The sequence below is a fragment of the Strix aluco genome, chromosome Z, assembly GCF_031877795.1.
Source record: "Strix aluco isolate bStrAlu1 chromosome Z, bStrAlu1.hap1, whole genome shotgun sequence".
Taxonomy (NCBI): domain Eukaryota; kingdom Metazoa; phylum Chordata; class Aves; order Strigiformes; family Strigidae; genus Strix; species Strix aluco.
The window spans coordinates 14831982-14846129 of NC_133971.1; the positions used below are offsets into that span (position 1 = coordinate 14831982).

At 37.8% G+C, this 14148-nt stretch overlaps 1 protein-coding gene across 1 annotated transcript in view; it reads left to right on the top strand.

Moving 5' to 3' along the window:
• Nucleotides 1-14148, top strand: part of HOMER1 (homer scaffold protein 1) — a 95801-nt gene that overhangs the window by 12314 nt on the left and 69339 nt on the right. The window contains exon 2 of the mRNA XM_074813238.1: nt 13686-13842. Coding sequence (XP_074669339.1) covers nt 13686-13842 — 157 coding nt within the window. The remainder of the gene's footprint in view (nt 1-13685; nt 13843-14148) is intronic.

A 14148-nucleotide genomic window follows, 5' to 3' on the forward strand; every position in this document is an offset into this window, starting at 1 on the left:
AAATTTAAAGTCAATATGGAGGGTGATGAAGACTGGAAAGAAACATTACAAGGAGGGGTTGATAAAGATTGTGGTGCCAAGTGAGGAAACCTTATTTTGCTACAGAAGTATGTTTGAGAGAAATTCTAAGTGTCTTACAATAAACAAAGAAGATAAGTATTCCTTGGTTTTTCTGTTATGAACAGGTTGCTGAGAGATCTAGTCTTCAGTATAGCAAAATTATGACTAGTGTTAGTTGAGTGTTCTCTCTCAAAGTCAAAGACAATTGGAAAAACGGCAGTTAAGCTTAACAATATCTCAAAATACTAATTTTTAAATACTGTCTCTATTTACCATATAATTGCTGATTGTCTTGGTGGAAACACATGGTGAATGGATTCTATGATTTTGTCCTCATTCTATTCCTCTTTAGGTGGCAAAATTCTCATCTGTCTCTATTGTCTAATGCTCCAGCTTTGTCTCTATTGCTTCATACCTGTGAAATACACCTATCAGAACAAATTCTTGTCATAGGCAATGATGAGACTTGGAGTGCACAAAATCACACTGAACATAAAATTAGAAAATACTGCATTTACATTATTGAACTCTGCCATGTTTTATGAAAGTTAAGCTAATGTAGGATTGCCACCGTGTTATTTCAGTGCTCTGCATGACTCTATGTACTAGTGCCAATCATCTGTTCTCAGTTCCTTCTTGCTGTGCTAGTTGTGCACAGTGACGCTTGTCAATGCTGCTGAAGGATTTCATTAAGCAGTTAAATTCATCTAATAGAGGTTGCTGATTTTTTGGAAAGTCTTGTGCTTTCATGTCAGGTCAAAGCAAGGAGTTTCAGTCTGTCAGTTGTTTGAATGTGCTTATCTGAGTGGTACTTTTACCAGTACTGTATTACGACCCTTATATCCCACCAAATAGTATGATTAACATCAGAGAGTCTTTATGCGCTTTCAGGGTGCTGTGTTTCCTCATCTGTGCCTCAGCAACAGCACCTAAGTGACCCCATCTAATTTGTCTTAATTCTCACCTTGTTTAGACAGCATCAATCAGTTTAGTTATTGTGAGTGAGTGGCATTAACAGCCCTCTCCCAAACTGAAAATTGTTTTGCAAAGAAAACTGCTGAATTTAGATCTCAAAGGGTCCATAAACTAATTTGAGGGTGTCTCTGAAATGTGGCAAGGAAAACATGCTGGATGGGAATAGGTTTGCCTTCTGGAGATTGCAGTAGATTGAAAATCGTGTCCCATCTGGAGCCTTCCTCATCCTCCTCCTCCTCCATGCCCCTGGAAGAGAAAGTGCTCCTGGGCCTGCTTGTAAAGCAGAGCATGGAGTCCTGGCTCACCAGCAGCACCTCTGGATCCCAAAGCAACTTTGTGCTGTCACCCTCTCTGCTTCTGTATTTGGAGAGCTGTGCTTGTTCTGCTGGTATAGGGGTTTTCTTCCTGACTTTTATCTTCTTTTTTTTCCTTAAAACTGTAAGTCTTGTAATGGTTCTGAAGACTATAGGTATTGTCCCTGAGGACCATGTCTAGAAAGTCTGTTTAAACTCTAGAAAACTGGTGGTGCAGAGGGCAGGAAACTGTAACTTACTCATTATATGACTGTGTTAAAGTGCTGTGCTAAGTAGCAGTAGAAGTTCAAGTTGAACAGTTAAGCTGCTTTATGTTCTCCTTAAAATATCTGCATGAGTTCTGTAAGAGTAATTTGACTGACACACAACTCAATTGCATGGAAGATTTTATGTGTAGATTTCAAAGGAAAGATTGCTTCTGTACAGAGATTATCAAGGAACGGGGGAATTAAAAAGAAAACCTGGTTATCAATTGCTTTGGACCTTTCTAAACTTTTTTTCCTAACAGGTGTGAATGACATTATTTCTTCCTTCACTACGCTGTGCTGTGTAGGCTTCATTCCTCTAATTTCTGTTTGTGTTGCAAGTGTGGGAAAGTTGCTTTTCCATGCTGTAGAATGAAGGGAAATGAGTGTTTCATTACCTGTTTCTTTTCCAGATGCAGCTTAGTTTAGTTTACTGCATGTAAGGGCTGTTGCAGGAATGTTAACATCTAGACTACTTCCAGAAATGCCTAGTTAGCCTAATTCCAGGGTTCTTTGTTCACAGAATAGAACCTGACATTAGGTTGTTTTTCTGTTTGCTTCTGGTTAACACTTTCAGTGACTAGGTGTGGAAGATAGCTATACATCTTGAACTTAACTGATGAGTTGGAAAGATAGAACAACTCCTCTCTTGATTTCCTTGACAAGAATTTTTGTACAGAGTAAAATCCAGGAATAAAATACAGCTTTGGATCAATTTTTGCTATCATGATTACTTAGTATTTTCACTATAGGTAAATATCTATCCTAAAATTCAACCTAACGTACTTTAGCTGCTCTTAAGTCACTAGAAGCTGATGATTAGTTTGCTCCAATCTTGTAATTTAAAAACAAATTTAAGATAAAAGTTAATTCAGAGGTACCTTTGTCCACATGCATGATTTAGAGGAATAATTGCTTAGGTACCTATAAAAATTTGGAATATGCCTATATCCCTGAAATAATTTAATAAAATGAAGTGAAAAGCATGAAGATAAAACTGAGTACTTGTCCATGGTAATAAACTTTCTGTTATCTCATCTGACTTTCAAAGCTCTCATTTGATTCATGGTGTGAAAATGAGCTTTTGAAGGTTGTGTGGAAGGACAACAAAAGGAAAACCTTAGAGATGGACCTTCATGCAGCTGTTGGAGGAACTTTCATAGTCAGTGATGAATTCTTGGTGTGGATGTTTTCTGTAACACTTCAGCTGGTTCCATACCTGCAGAACTTGAGTAGCATATGATAGCTGGGGGCATGGGAGAACAAGCGTTTCTTAAAAACCCACAGAATTATAGGAGTGGAAGAAAATTCAATGTTTATCTATTTTTCTTCCTTATTTTTAAAATCACATTGACACTACACTGTACCTATCCTTCAGGTACCTTTTTTTTACTCTAGCGCAAGCAGCTCCATGTTCACTGACATTATACCAAAAATTTAAGAGTTTCGTTTTTTTTTCCTTTCTCTAGAATATAAACCTTAATTTCAAGTAGTATGCATTTTATTCCAAATATAAGAATTTTCATCTTAACTGGTGAATGTAATTCAGTGTGTTTTGTTTTGATCAGGACTTTGTGGGCATGTTGATTCTGATTGTTAGCTCAGCAGGAACGTTCTTACCATCTTGGTGTTGTCCAAAAAGCGGATTCGTTGCCCAGTGTGCAATCAGTCAATAATCACACACTCAGGAGAGACATTGCTTATTTATTTTAGGGTTACACAAGCCTAGGTGCTCAGTGGTTTCCCACAAATCAAGCACGCCAACAAGACTTTTCGCTGTTTATACACAAAACTTGCAGAGTTAGTAATTTTCCAAGTCAATCCTCTCTATGATGATTGGTTAGTAATTTACGTACAATTATAATACTACTGACACAATACTTCTACTACACATGCTCAGGGGAAGGGTCTTCACCTGTAGGCATGATTTTTAGTATTATAATGAGGGTAGTTCAGCTAAGGATACATGGACCTTGAGTTTGCTTGCCAAGTTGGCAGTGTATCCTCTTCAAGGTCTGATGGCTCCAGGATGTCCTTGCTCAAAGAAGGCTACCTACTTGTTCTTCTGATTAGGGATGCCTTTGGCTTTAAGGTATACAAAGAACATCTTTCTTGACCTAAGTATAATATTGCTACATTCTTCTAAAAGCTTAGCCTTCAACATTGGGAGACCCAGAAAACAGCAGTGCTAGACTGCAAGCTCTTCTGTGCAATTAGGAGGCAGACTTCTAGGAGAGGTTCAGCATGGCGTGGACAAGCAACTAGTGAGATATTACCTAGATGAAATGCCAGAGCTACAGGTGTAATTGCGACTCACATCTAAGTAAGATGATTTTTACTGCAGAATCCTGTGCTCTGTGTCCTGTTCTTTCTCTGAAGAATGTGTGTACATTTTCATGTTTCAGTTTTTGCTTTCTCCAGTTTGTGAGATAGCAAAACATGAGTTCTTGCTATTGATCTGGACATTGAGCATATTTAGTAAGACCCATCTGATTTCACTGTAGCATGGATGAATGTGATCCTTTGCTTGTTTGAAGGAAAATTAGCTGACACTGTCATTCAGATTTTCACTGTATTCTGAGAAATAGTAATGCAACTAGAGAATTCACTTAAGTCTTCTCTACTGATATCTCAAATTTATTCTGGAAATTAAGAAAAAATTTTAAATATCTGCCATGCAGTGAAGTTAACACTGACCTACCCAAATAATTCATTCCATCAATCTCATGAATTTTCAGTTAATCTATTAAAACCTTCCCCACGTGATGATAGGCATCTGAAGATGGGATGAGACAAAAGACAATTCTTAGCTTCTGAGTGCTTTTGCATTTTCCATCCCTTTCAATATGGGGAGGGCCAGGGAGGGCTGCAAGGGGGTTGTTCCTAATGCAAGATGTTGAGGGCAGAATCTGTTTGCTTGGTGTGCTCAAAGTATGCTGACTGAATTACCGACCAACTTTACTATTAACACACTTTGTGGTATCTTTGAAGTGGATATATGTGAGTGTGTATGTAAAAAAACACTGATCAGACCACGCAAAAATGAATGTGATGTTAAGGCCATGAAGGCAAGCGGGACAAAGAAGCATATCGGAGAGAAATATTGAGGGGACAGCTGTTTAAGGGACCCTTGTTCCTGATGCTTTGTAGGGTTTCACAGTCACTGAGATGCCTGAGCAGAATTGCTGGTGAAATAGATTGGGAAAGTGTATTTTCTAACAGGGAGGGTGCCAAGGAAGAGTAGGTCAGATCAAATGAATGACTTGAAATGAGGCAAGAAGGTAAGTCTGAGAGATGGGTCAAAGCCAGGACACTTGGGTCCTGGTCTAAGACTCGCTCCATTCTCATGTGCTTGGGTCTGCCAGCACAGACAGCGTACTGTCCTGCCACCACCACTGTCCTGACAGTAAACTCACTCTGCTTGGCTTTTCTTGTCCTCTGCGGAGAGTGGGAACCTGGGCACTGATTTGTCCTGTGTTTTCCAACTCTGCCAGCTTCCATGCTGTTGATGTTATTAAATTTGTGAGACTATAATATCTCTGCTGTGCTACAGTTAATTTTAAACCTGTGCTGTGAAAGAAGCTCTTCACTATTCTAAAGTTTACCAGTAACTACTATCCTTCGCTGGTCTCTTGCAAATGGGAAGCTCACACAGAAGAGGAATTAATTTAAGTGGACTTTCTCATTGCTCTTCATAATTACATTTTTTGGGTTTGGGGAGACTTTTTTTGTTTTGTTTAATAGAAAGAGTGTTATTTTCCAATGTATGATAATCCTAGCTCTTGCAATTTTGTATGATAACTATAAATTTTAAGTGCTGTCTGCAGTTGTCTCACAGTGCCTGCTTGTATGGTACTCCACTGCCTTTCTTCTTTCTCTTCCTCCTCTGGAAGGTCTTATGTATGGGCTTCCTGAGCATGTTTAGTTGAGATTGACTCATACAGAGTGGTTCACTTTTTTTCCCAGATGGACTGTTTTACAGGATTACATGCTCATAAAGGTGCCATCCACATCAGTAGATGTGCCACAATGTTATTGGAAGGAATGGATTTCAGGAACGTTTTCTGCCCTGCATATTGAAGTTACCTGCTTTCCTGACCTGCCTCCTGTGTCATAGAGAAACTTTTATTAATTGATACAAATAATCATAAGTAGACAGTTTTTCTACTAATGAAAGTCCATAATTACGGACTTCATTAGAGTTCGTGTACTCATAGGTGTCAAATTTAGCCTAGCTTGTATATAACAATATTATTTGCACCTAGCTGTATGCATGAGTTTTGCATATACTTCTTAGCCCATAGTAAAATGTGAGTTCATTTTTTTTTGTTTTTTTATTTTTTTTAAGCCTAGGGTTTTAAGGTATGCAAATATAGTGCAACTCTTCTCCTTTCTGCCTGAATAGCTCTCAAATTTCAGCTGGTCTTTACAGGGACATTAATATTTAAAAGATAATAGATTTCTGAGAATTTTATAAAAACAAAGAGCCAGGGTGAAAAGGCTGCTGGTTGAGAGCAAGAGCTCAGCTCAGAATCTCTTGGGTCAGATGTTCTGCCCCAAAATGCAGGAAGGTTTGGTTTAGACCATTTTTTATTAATTCTGCTATTTGTACAAATACTTCAAAAAAACCCAAATGAAAATTTGATAAAGAAAAGGGGTTGCCATCATCACCAACAGCTCCTTATTGAATGAACAGAGCGTGAGACTGGGTGATACGCTGTCTCTTTAGGATGATACAAAATGTTGCAGGTGTAAAATTTTATGAAGTTCTGTCACATTTTCACTGGGATGAGTACTGTGTTGTTTCTGTTAACATCTAATTGTCTGCCTTCACTATAAGTACTACCAGGTCTGGAGTCTTTTCCTGTAGGCCGTTTTCCAGGGACTCGTTTTCCAGGGACTTTTATATGAACCTGTCACAGAATCATTTCCTGTAGTAAACTAAGCTTTTGCAACTTGGACAGTATCTTAGAGCATGTTGTGATTTCCCATTCACTGGACTAAAGCTACTAAGTGAATTGGAATTCTAATACCAGCTATGACTCAGTCTGTTTAACATTAGTGTCACCATTGTGCAATGCAGTTTAAGAGGGGAGTCCAGCAATGCTTTTACTTTATATACCTTTTGATGTTAGAAACTGTTTCATTGATTCAGTGGTGGGGGTTTGCCATTATCTTCTAGAGTTATCTGTCATCTAAGGAACTTCAAAAATCTAATGTTTTCATATTTTTCAGTATGAATATGCTTCAGTATTTTCAAAGTCTGATCTGTAATTTCATAGGATTGGAATTACTTTAAAACATGTTCTGTATTTCTACCATCTTTGAAACTCCTTTCTTCACATTTAAGACTAGAGCTAATGAGCGAAGAACATGGATGAAGAAGCATAGATGCTGTAGTGTGGGCAAAGGTGGAGCGGAAGGGGCAGAGTTTATGAGCTGGGGTTTGAACCTTTCCTTCTGAAAAACAGGCAACACTGGACATCAAAATATCTATTGTAGAATTATAAAAATAAATATTAAAAACATAGGCTACAACATAACCTTGGAAAACCGAAGTATTGGAGCTGACCAAGCTGATTAAGCCAGCAGGCCTGGCAGCCATCTTGTGGCATATCAGCAAAGCTTTTTCTCCTCGTCACCCATGACAATACACTAATTTAAATATGAGCAGGTCACTAAATTATTTTCTTCTGATTTCCTGTATTTCATATCCATTAAGTACTGTGTGATATCTGATTTTAAGCTGAAACACTTCAGTTGGTCAAAACATTGGATCCTTGAAAATCTGACGTACAGTATGTAATGATGTTTCTGGCAAAAGTAAATGCATTTTTTACTTTATAGGTTTAATGAAAGGTTCTGGATAATTTTTCTCTTCAAATCCTGAAAAATTGCTGGTATGCTAACTCAGAAGTGGTTAAAGGTCTAATACTAAAAGCTGATTGTTAAATGCAAACAAAACAGTTTAGAAAAAATCTGGAAGGCACTGCTCTGTGCAGTGTTATATAGCTATAGAACATATTCTGTAGAGTAAGACATTGAACTTTATAGGTTAAAAAGATGCGTATATGTATTAACTTCTAACTGAATACAGAAAACTTACCAAGCTTTTTAGGAACAACTTCCTAACCTTTTGCTGACCTTGAGTAAACCTGACTCAAACCCGAAACATAACAGCAAAAGCAAGTCTAAGAATCTTAAGTGTAGAACTGGATAAACTGCTGATGGTATAGGAGGGATTTCGATCTAGTTGCTTGGTTGTAACTTCCATTTCTTTCACTATCTCAAAGCTTGTTTTGAGACACTAAAGTTGTTATTGTATGTGCGTAATACAGAAAGCAAAATCTTAAGATGTACTTGTTTCATAAGTATGCTGACTATGGTTTGTTCAAGTACTTCATAATTTTGATTTTTATTTCAAGATGGCAGTTGTCAGTCACTTTCTGTCCAGAGAAAGATTTTATTTCCGAATGGTTTCCATGCAACAGGGAGTCAATGTTATGCAATACTGTCCCACAAGCTACCATATACAGTATTTATCAGACTTCAGAGCATTTTTAGGAATAAGGAATATTCTGTTTTTTTCTGTTGATTTGAATTGTATTCTGTAGAGCTTGTTGACTCAGGCTCCTGAGGAACCGTTGGCTGTTTGGATGCCATAGCTGACAAATTAGTCTTGAGTATAGCTGCACTTCTAATCACTCTCTTCATTTCTTTTCAGGGATCTCTCCTCAAGCAGCTTAGAGTAATAAAAACTTGGTGCAGCTTTAAAAACAAGCTAGGGAGAGTATTTTTTTTAAGACTATAGCAGGGCACTGGGAGAAAGCTGTAGTCTTGGTATGCGGTCATTTTGAAAGAGCATAAAGGTCTTTGTCATATCCTAAATCTGAGGGTATTGAGCAAATGCCTGAGAGATCATGCAGGGGATTCATGTTGTTTGGTATGGGGAGAAATTACCTTGTATGACAGATATATAGAGGCTCAGAACTCACTGTGTGCAAAATTACCACCTGCAGAAACGTGTGCTATGCCTAGTGAGAGAGTTTGCAGTCCTTAGGACGGCCAGAGTGTGTGTGCTGAGCCTGCAGGCTGCCATGTGGCAGGGTCTGCTGTGCCTGTGGCTGTAATGGGCGGGGGGGCAGCACACTTTTTGTCCAGTGTGGATAGGGAACTTAAAGTGTGGTTGTACTCCAGTTCTGAGCATAGGGATGTTGTCCTGGTTTTGGATGCACAAGGTATTGTCTTCCTCTGAAACTCTTGAGACTGAAGTCCTAAGGGTAGGATCCTGCTCTGTTTGCAACTTTGAAATGTGATGAAAAGGACTTCCAAGGCACATTTTGTTGGATTTGTCTTGAAAGCAGTCTTGTATGTGGACTCTATGTGCATCAAAAACAGTAAGTCTAGATAATGCACTTTGGAGTTTATAAGATCCATATTAGGGAAATAGAAATTGCTGAAATGATTGATGTGAATGTTCATTCTCATGGACTTTAGAGCTATCAAAGCTGAGTTTAGTAGGTGGACCCCATCACACTGGACCTGCTTATTCATCCCCTTTTGTCCTACTGCTTGGAGAAAATAGCTCTGCTGAGAGATTTAAAACTTCTAGTGTATTTGAATGCTTTGGGAATCCAAGAAGCTGTTGTATAAAGTTTTAGATCTGTTTTTTGTGTTTGCAGCAGGGAGGGAATGTCATGTGCAACAAACCCATTTTGATTCAGGAAATTGAATTCAAATTAGTTTATTTCCGATGAAGATGAAGACAAACAATTAAACACAGAAAACATACCTCATCTTCCCTGCAGACACCTCTCTAACTCCTTCCTGGTCTCCCATCTTGTCACCACAAGTGGTACTCAGAAGATGGCAGTCAGTGCCTGTGGTGGCGCTTTTTTTTAAAACTCAATTCCTCCATGGGCCACAGTCCCCTCAGTGTTACACCTGCTCCTGCATCTGCTGTCTGCTCCTGCTTGGGCAGCTTGTTGCTCTGGTCCATGCTCAGGTGTCATCTCCTGTGTGTCTTGTTTTTCTCCAGCCCCAGTCCTGGTCTGTTCTTGTGTCTGCACAGAGCAGTCCCTGACCTTGTCCTCGACGGTGTAGCACCCTCCCTACCAAAACCTTGTCAAGTTAGCCCAGTATGGAGGGGAAAGGGAGATGGGTGTGTAATTTAGAAAAAAATTTTTGACATCATTAACACACCGTAAGGGGAGGCAAGTAGGACATCAAGTAAAGTTGTAGAAGTTCATACCTTCTTTTCAGTGGCCTTATTGTTTTTATAATAACTAAGACAACAGAAACCCAGCCTTGAGAAGTTGTAGATACTATGGCAATGAAAATAATTTTGGAGTTACGGTAAACAGTGTGGGGAAAGAAGTAAGAGGAAGGTGATCTTCAGCACTAGTGCTGACACAATATGGAAGTACCAGACAGATAAAAGAATAGATATTTTTATGGATTAGCAAGTAAAGTTCTTGCTAACCTTCTGTACTAATTTAAGCTTTTTTTTGTGAAAGCTTTAATTAGTCTTAACATACGGAGAAATGAAACCTTAGGTTCTTATATTCAGTAGTCTGCATTTTTTTGAAAAGGATGTGTTAAGATGTCAGAATGGAAAGAGTGGTTGAAAACACTGTTCATTCAACTGTTAGGACACTGACTTTTTCTCCTAAACCTAGCCTAGCACTGATCACATATCAATGAATGGATTTCTGATCAATGGTGAAAAAAACTGGTGTGACTCTTAACCTCCTTAAGTAGTACCTCTCATGCTGCTTTCCTTAGTCCTCACATTGCCACTCAAGTCCAAGAGGACTTGGCACTTATTTTAGTCTCTGTTTGACCATTGTAATGTTGCAGTCTAAGCCAATTAAGAACAACACCATATTTGCCTTGATGTTTTTGCCATGCCTGAGCGGACATTTCTAACAGTCAAACTGTGTTACTATGGCATTCTTGTTAGTTTCTTTTCTTTTTGTTCAGCATCAGGATATTTCTGGAAAAATGAATGACTTGTCTTTGTAATTAGTGTTGAGTTCTTGTCTTAGTTCCTATTACTGTCTTTAACAAATACTAAATACTTTCTGATAGTGAAAGAATGACAAGAGAAAACTGAAAGAGGAGGAAAAGAGACGGAAGAGTAAGGAACCGATAGGGTTCTTTTACAGGATTTTTTTTTCTTACTTAAAGCTGTTCTCATCTTCCTAGCTCAACTCTATATAGGCAAAAGTAGATTTTAATATTTATAGATATATAAATATATTATAAAATATAATTTTTGTATGCATTAATTGTCTGAGCACTTAGCAAGGGAAAAAGGAAACTGTTCTCCTATTTGAGTAATACTAATACTCCTATAACTAATATCACTTAACTGGATTAATTGAAACTTCCAGATTGGGAGGGCATCATGGTCCTGTGTGGATAATGGAAGAACAAAAATTTTGATTAAAGACTGATTAGCTGAAATTACAAATCTTGTCTATTTTTTATATATATTGCCTCTGTTTCTGAATGTTTTAGCAAATCTAAAATTTAAGTAACTCTATAGTATATTGCTACAGACAGATACAGTTGACTTAATTGTACCGCAGTTTAGAAGGACTTAAGTGGCATGTCAGTGACTGATTCTATAACATATTTAGTCCTGTAGACATAGGTGTATAACTTTCATTTGTTTGAAGAAATAATCATTATAAATGTTCATCATCAAGTGTCAAAACATTGGTCTAATTCTACAGGCATCTGAAGTTTAGTGTCTTTGTCAGAAAAAAATCCTAATTACCCCAGTAATCTGGCAAAATTATGATTTATCCAACTAGTTTAATGGAGCTATGCTTTTTCCACAGAGTGTAGACAGCTTGTCATTCAGCAAAGCTGTAGTTTCGGTTAAAACATGGAAAGAAAAGACTGTAACTCTAGTTTTATCAGAAGCGATTGAATAGTGTATGTAAGCTTCATTTCTGCTGTTCCATACCTAATTGTTATGTCTATGCCCGATTCTCATGTGCCCTTCAGAGTGCTCTGATTTGGCTTTGAGCAACACTGCTGAGCAATCAGCAGGAATATGCAGGCCACCTCATCAAACAAATTGAGGATATTTAGGTGGGGCAGTGGAAGACTTTTGTGCTGACAGTGCAGGAGAGCAACGAGTCAGGGCTGAACAATCGAACTTTTACTGACACTCCAACTTGCTTTAGTCATATAGTTTTTGCCTACCTTTTACATATTAAAATCCTGACCTGTGGTATGTTGAAAGTTCCAATTGTGTGATATACTGTACTGTGACAGTTCTGGTCAAATGTGTATTCATTAACCACACATCTACACTTTGGATTCAGCTCTTCTTTCGTCTTTATAGTTAATGTGGTCAGAGCCTTTATTTTCTCTTTTCAATGTCAGTCTTCATCCAAATAATTGTCAGTCTTCTGAGATTTTTGTTTTGATGGAATCTGACTTTCCAGAGTTAAAAACCTGGTTGCATTATGGTAATATGCATCACATTACATTTGGGTATGCTTAATTGTAGAGGTAAATGCAAAACGTATCTAATATTGAAGACAAAGCTAAAGTTTTAAGTATGATTGAAGAAGTAATTGTGGATATTTGAAAGAGTGATAAGAATTCGTGTAAAGATTCTGTTAAACAAAAGGGCTATAAAAGTTACCTTTGCATAATCTTTGTTTGTGTGCAAGGGATTAGGATCAGGAAAACAGCTACCCAACCTCCTATAGCTTGGAGATTTACAAGAGAATGAGTTGGTGCTGAGGGTACAGTGACGTTTGTGTGGAGAACTAGCATGTGCATTGGTCTTCCTGGCCTGCCTGCCTTCCCCTTTAGCTTTTGCTGAAACTCTGTTTCACTGTCTTTGGTTCTGTTCTGTATCCTTTCTGTCACTTCAACACCCGATATAGGAGTATACCACATCTTCTGGCAGATGAACTTCAAGGAGCTTTACCTCCCAGCTGAGTACTAAGATTCTGCTGCTGAAAGTAGCTGGTCTCAGTTGCCCTTGCTGCCAAGCAGTAGAGATATTTCTGAGGGGTCACATGTACCCCTTTGTAATGAGGCTAAATTAAAACCCTTTGACTAAGAGTACACAAAATCCTGATTTTTTTCTTTTGTTTTTGTTTTGGGCTGGAAAATGTATTAAAAAGTTACCTCTTAAAGGGAAATGAGGACAGGAACAAAGGATATGTTTCTTCACATCTCTGGAAATGGGAGAAAATGAGAGAGTCCAGAAGCTAGAAAGTTAAATCCATCTTAAAATTTTGGTACTTAATATCTTTGGGATTTGATGGCAACATTCCCTGAAGAATACAGCAGTCTTATTTGTCACTAAAATGTAGCTAAATTTAAACTGACAACCATCTTAGTGATACTAAAATATTTTTCGATTTCTGTGCAATACTATATGATCATGGGGACAGTAAGTTGTAAATTCTAAAGTACAGTAGGATTTTTAATTTATATGATTTTATTTGCTAAGCAGTTAACTTTGAACCTTGTATGTTATACATATTTAGTGTTGCTATGAAAATGTTCAGGTGTGAAGCTCCCAAGAGTGATGGTTTCACAACGCATGTTCCTGGCCTTAATTAATGTTAGTTTTAGAGTAATTGCATTGAATCAGCCTGTTCAGTTCCAGATTATGGCCGGAAATTGATAAGAATAATCAGAGTATTAAAATATTTTTTGAGAAGATGGGGTTTTGAAGTCATACACATTCTTCAGTGTGCAGTGTAATGAGATGAAGTTGCACAAGTATTAATGCCTGTTAATTTAAAGGGACAGATGGAGGGTGAGGGCTGTGGAGATGATGGTACAGTGTTGGATCTATATTAGAGATGTCTGTCTCTATCTGACTGTACAACTGAGTGCTGATTTTTGCCTTAGAAGGCTTGCATTTTGCTTGCATATGTATATTAATGCACTTAGCAGCTCTACACACCAACACATACAGAACTTCTTAGGAAAAAATTATCATGCAAAGTGGAATGTGTACATCCCAGTGGGCACAACTGGCAGATAACTTGTGTGCAACAATATTATGTACAAATGCGATTCATGACTTTTACTTCATACCTTTCAGGGAACAACCCATCTTCAGCACCCGAGCTCACGTCTTCCAGATTGACCCAAACACTAAGAAGAACTGGGTTCCCACCAGCAAGCATGCTGTTACTGTGTCCTACTTCTATGACAGCACAAGAAATGTCTACAGGATAATCAGTTTGGATGGCTCAAAGGTAAGTTTTATTGCTTGCTTCATCAATTTTTGTATTTCTTTTCTAGTCGTCCTTCAAGTATCTTCTTAGATGCTTTTGCCATTATCTGAGTAGCAGATTACTGACATGTTAAAATAGTAATACTGCTTCATTACATGTTTTAAGTGTTTATTAGAAAATGCTATTTTCCATGCATTTATATTTACTTTGATAAATCCATTGCTAAATTTAAGTGATGACCTGTTACTTAGTTAATATTATGAGCAGACTAAGAAGACATTCCCTGTGAGATGCACTAAAAAGTAGAAATAGGGTTAAAATAACCTG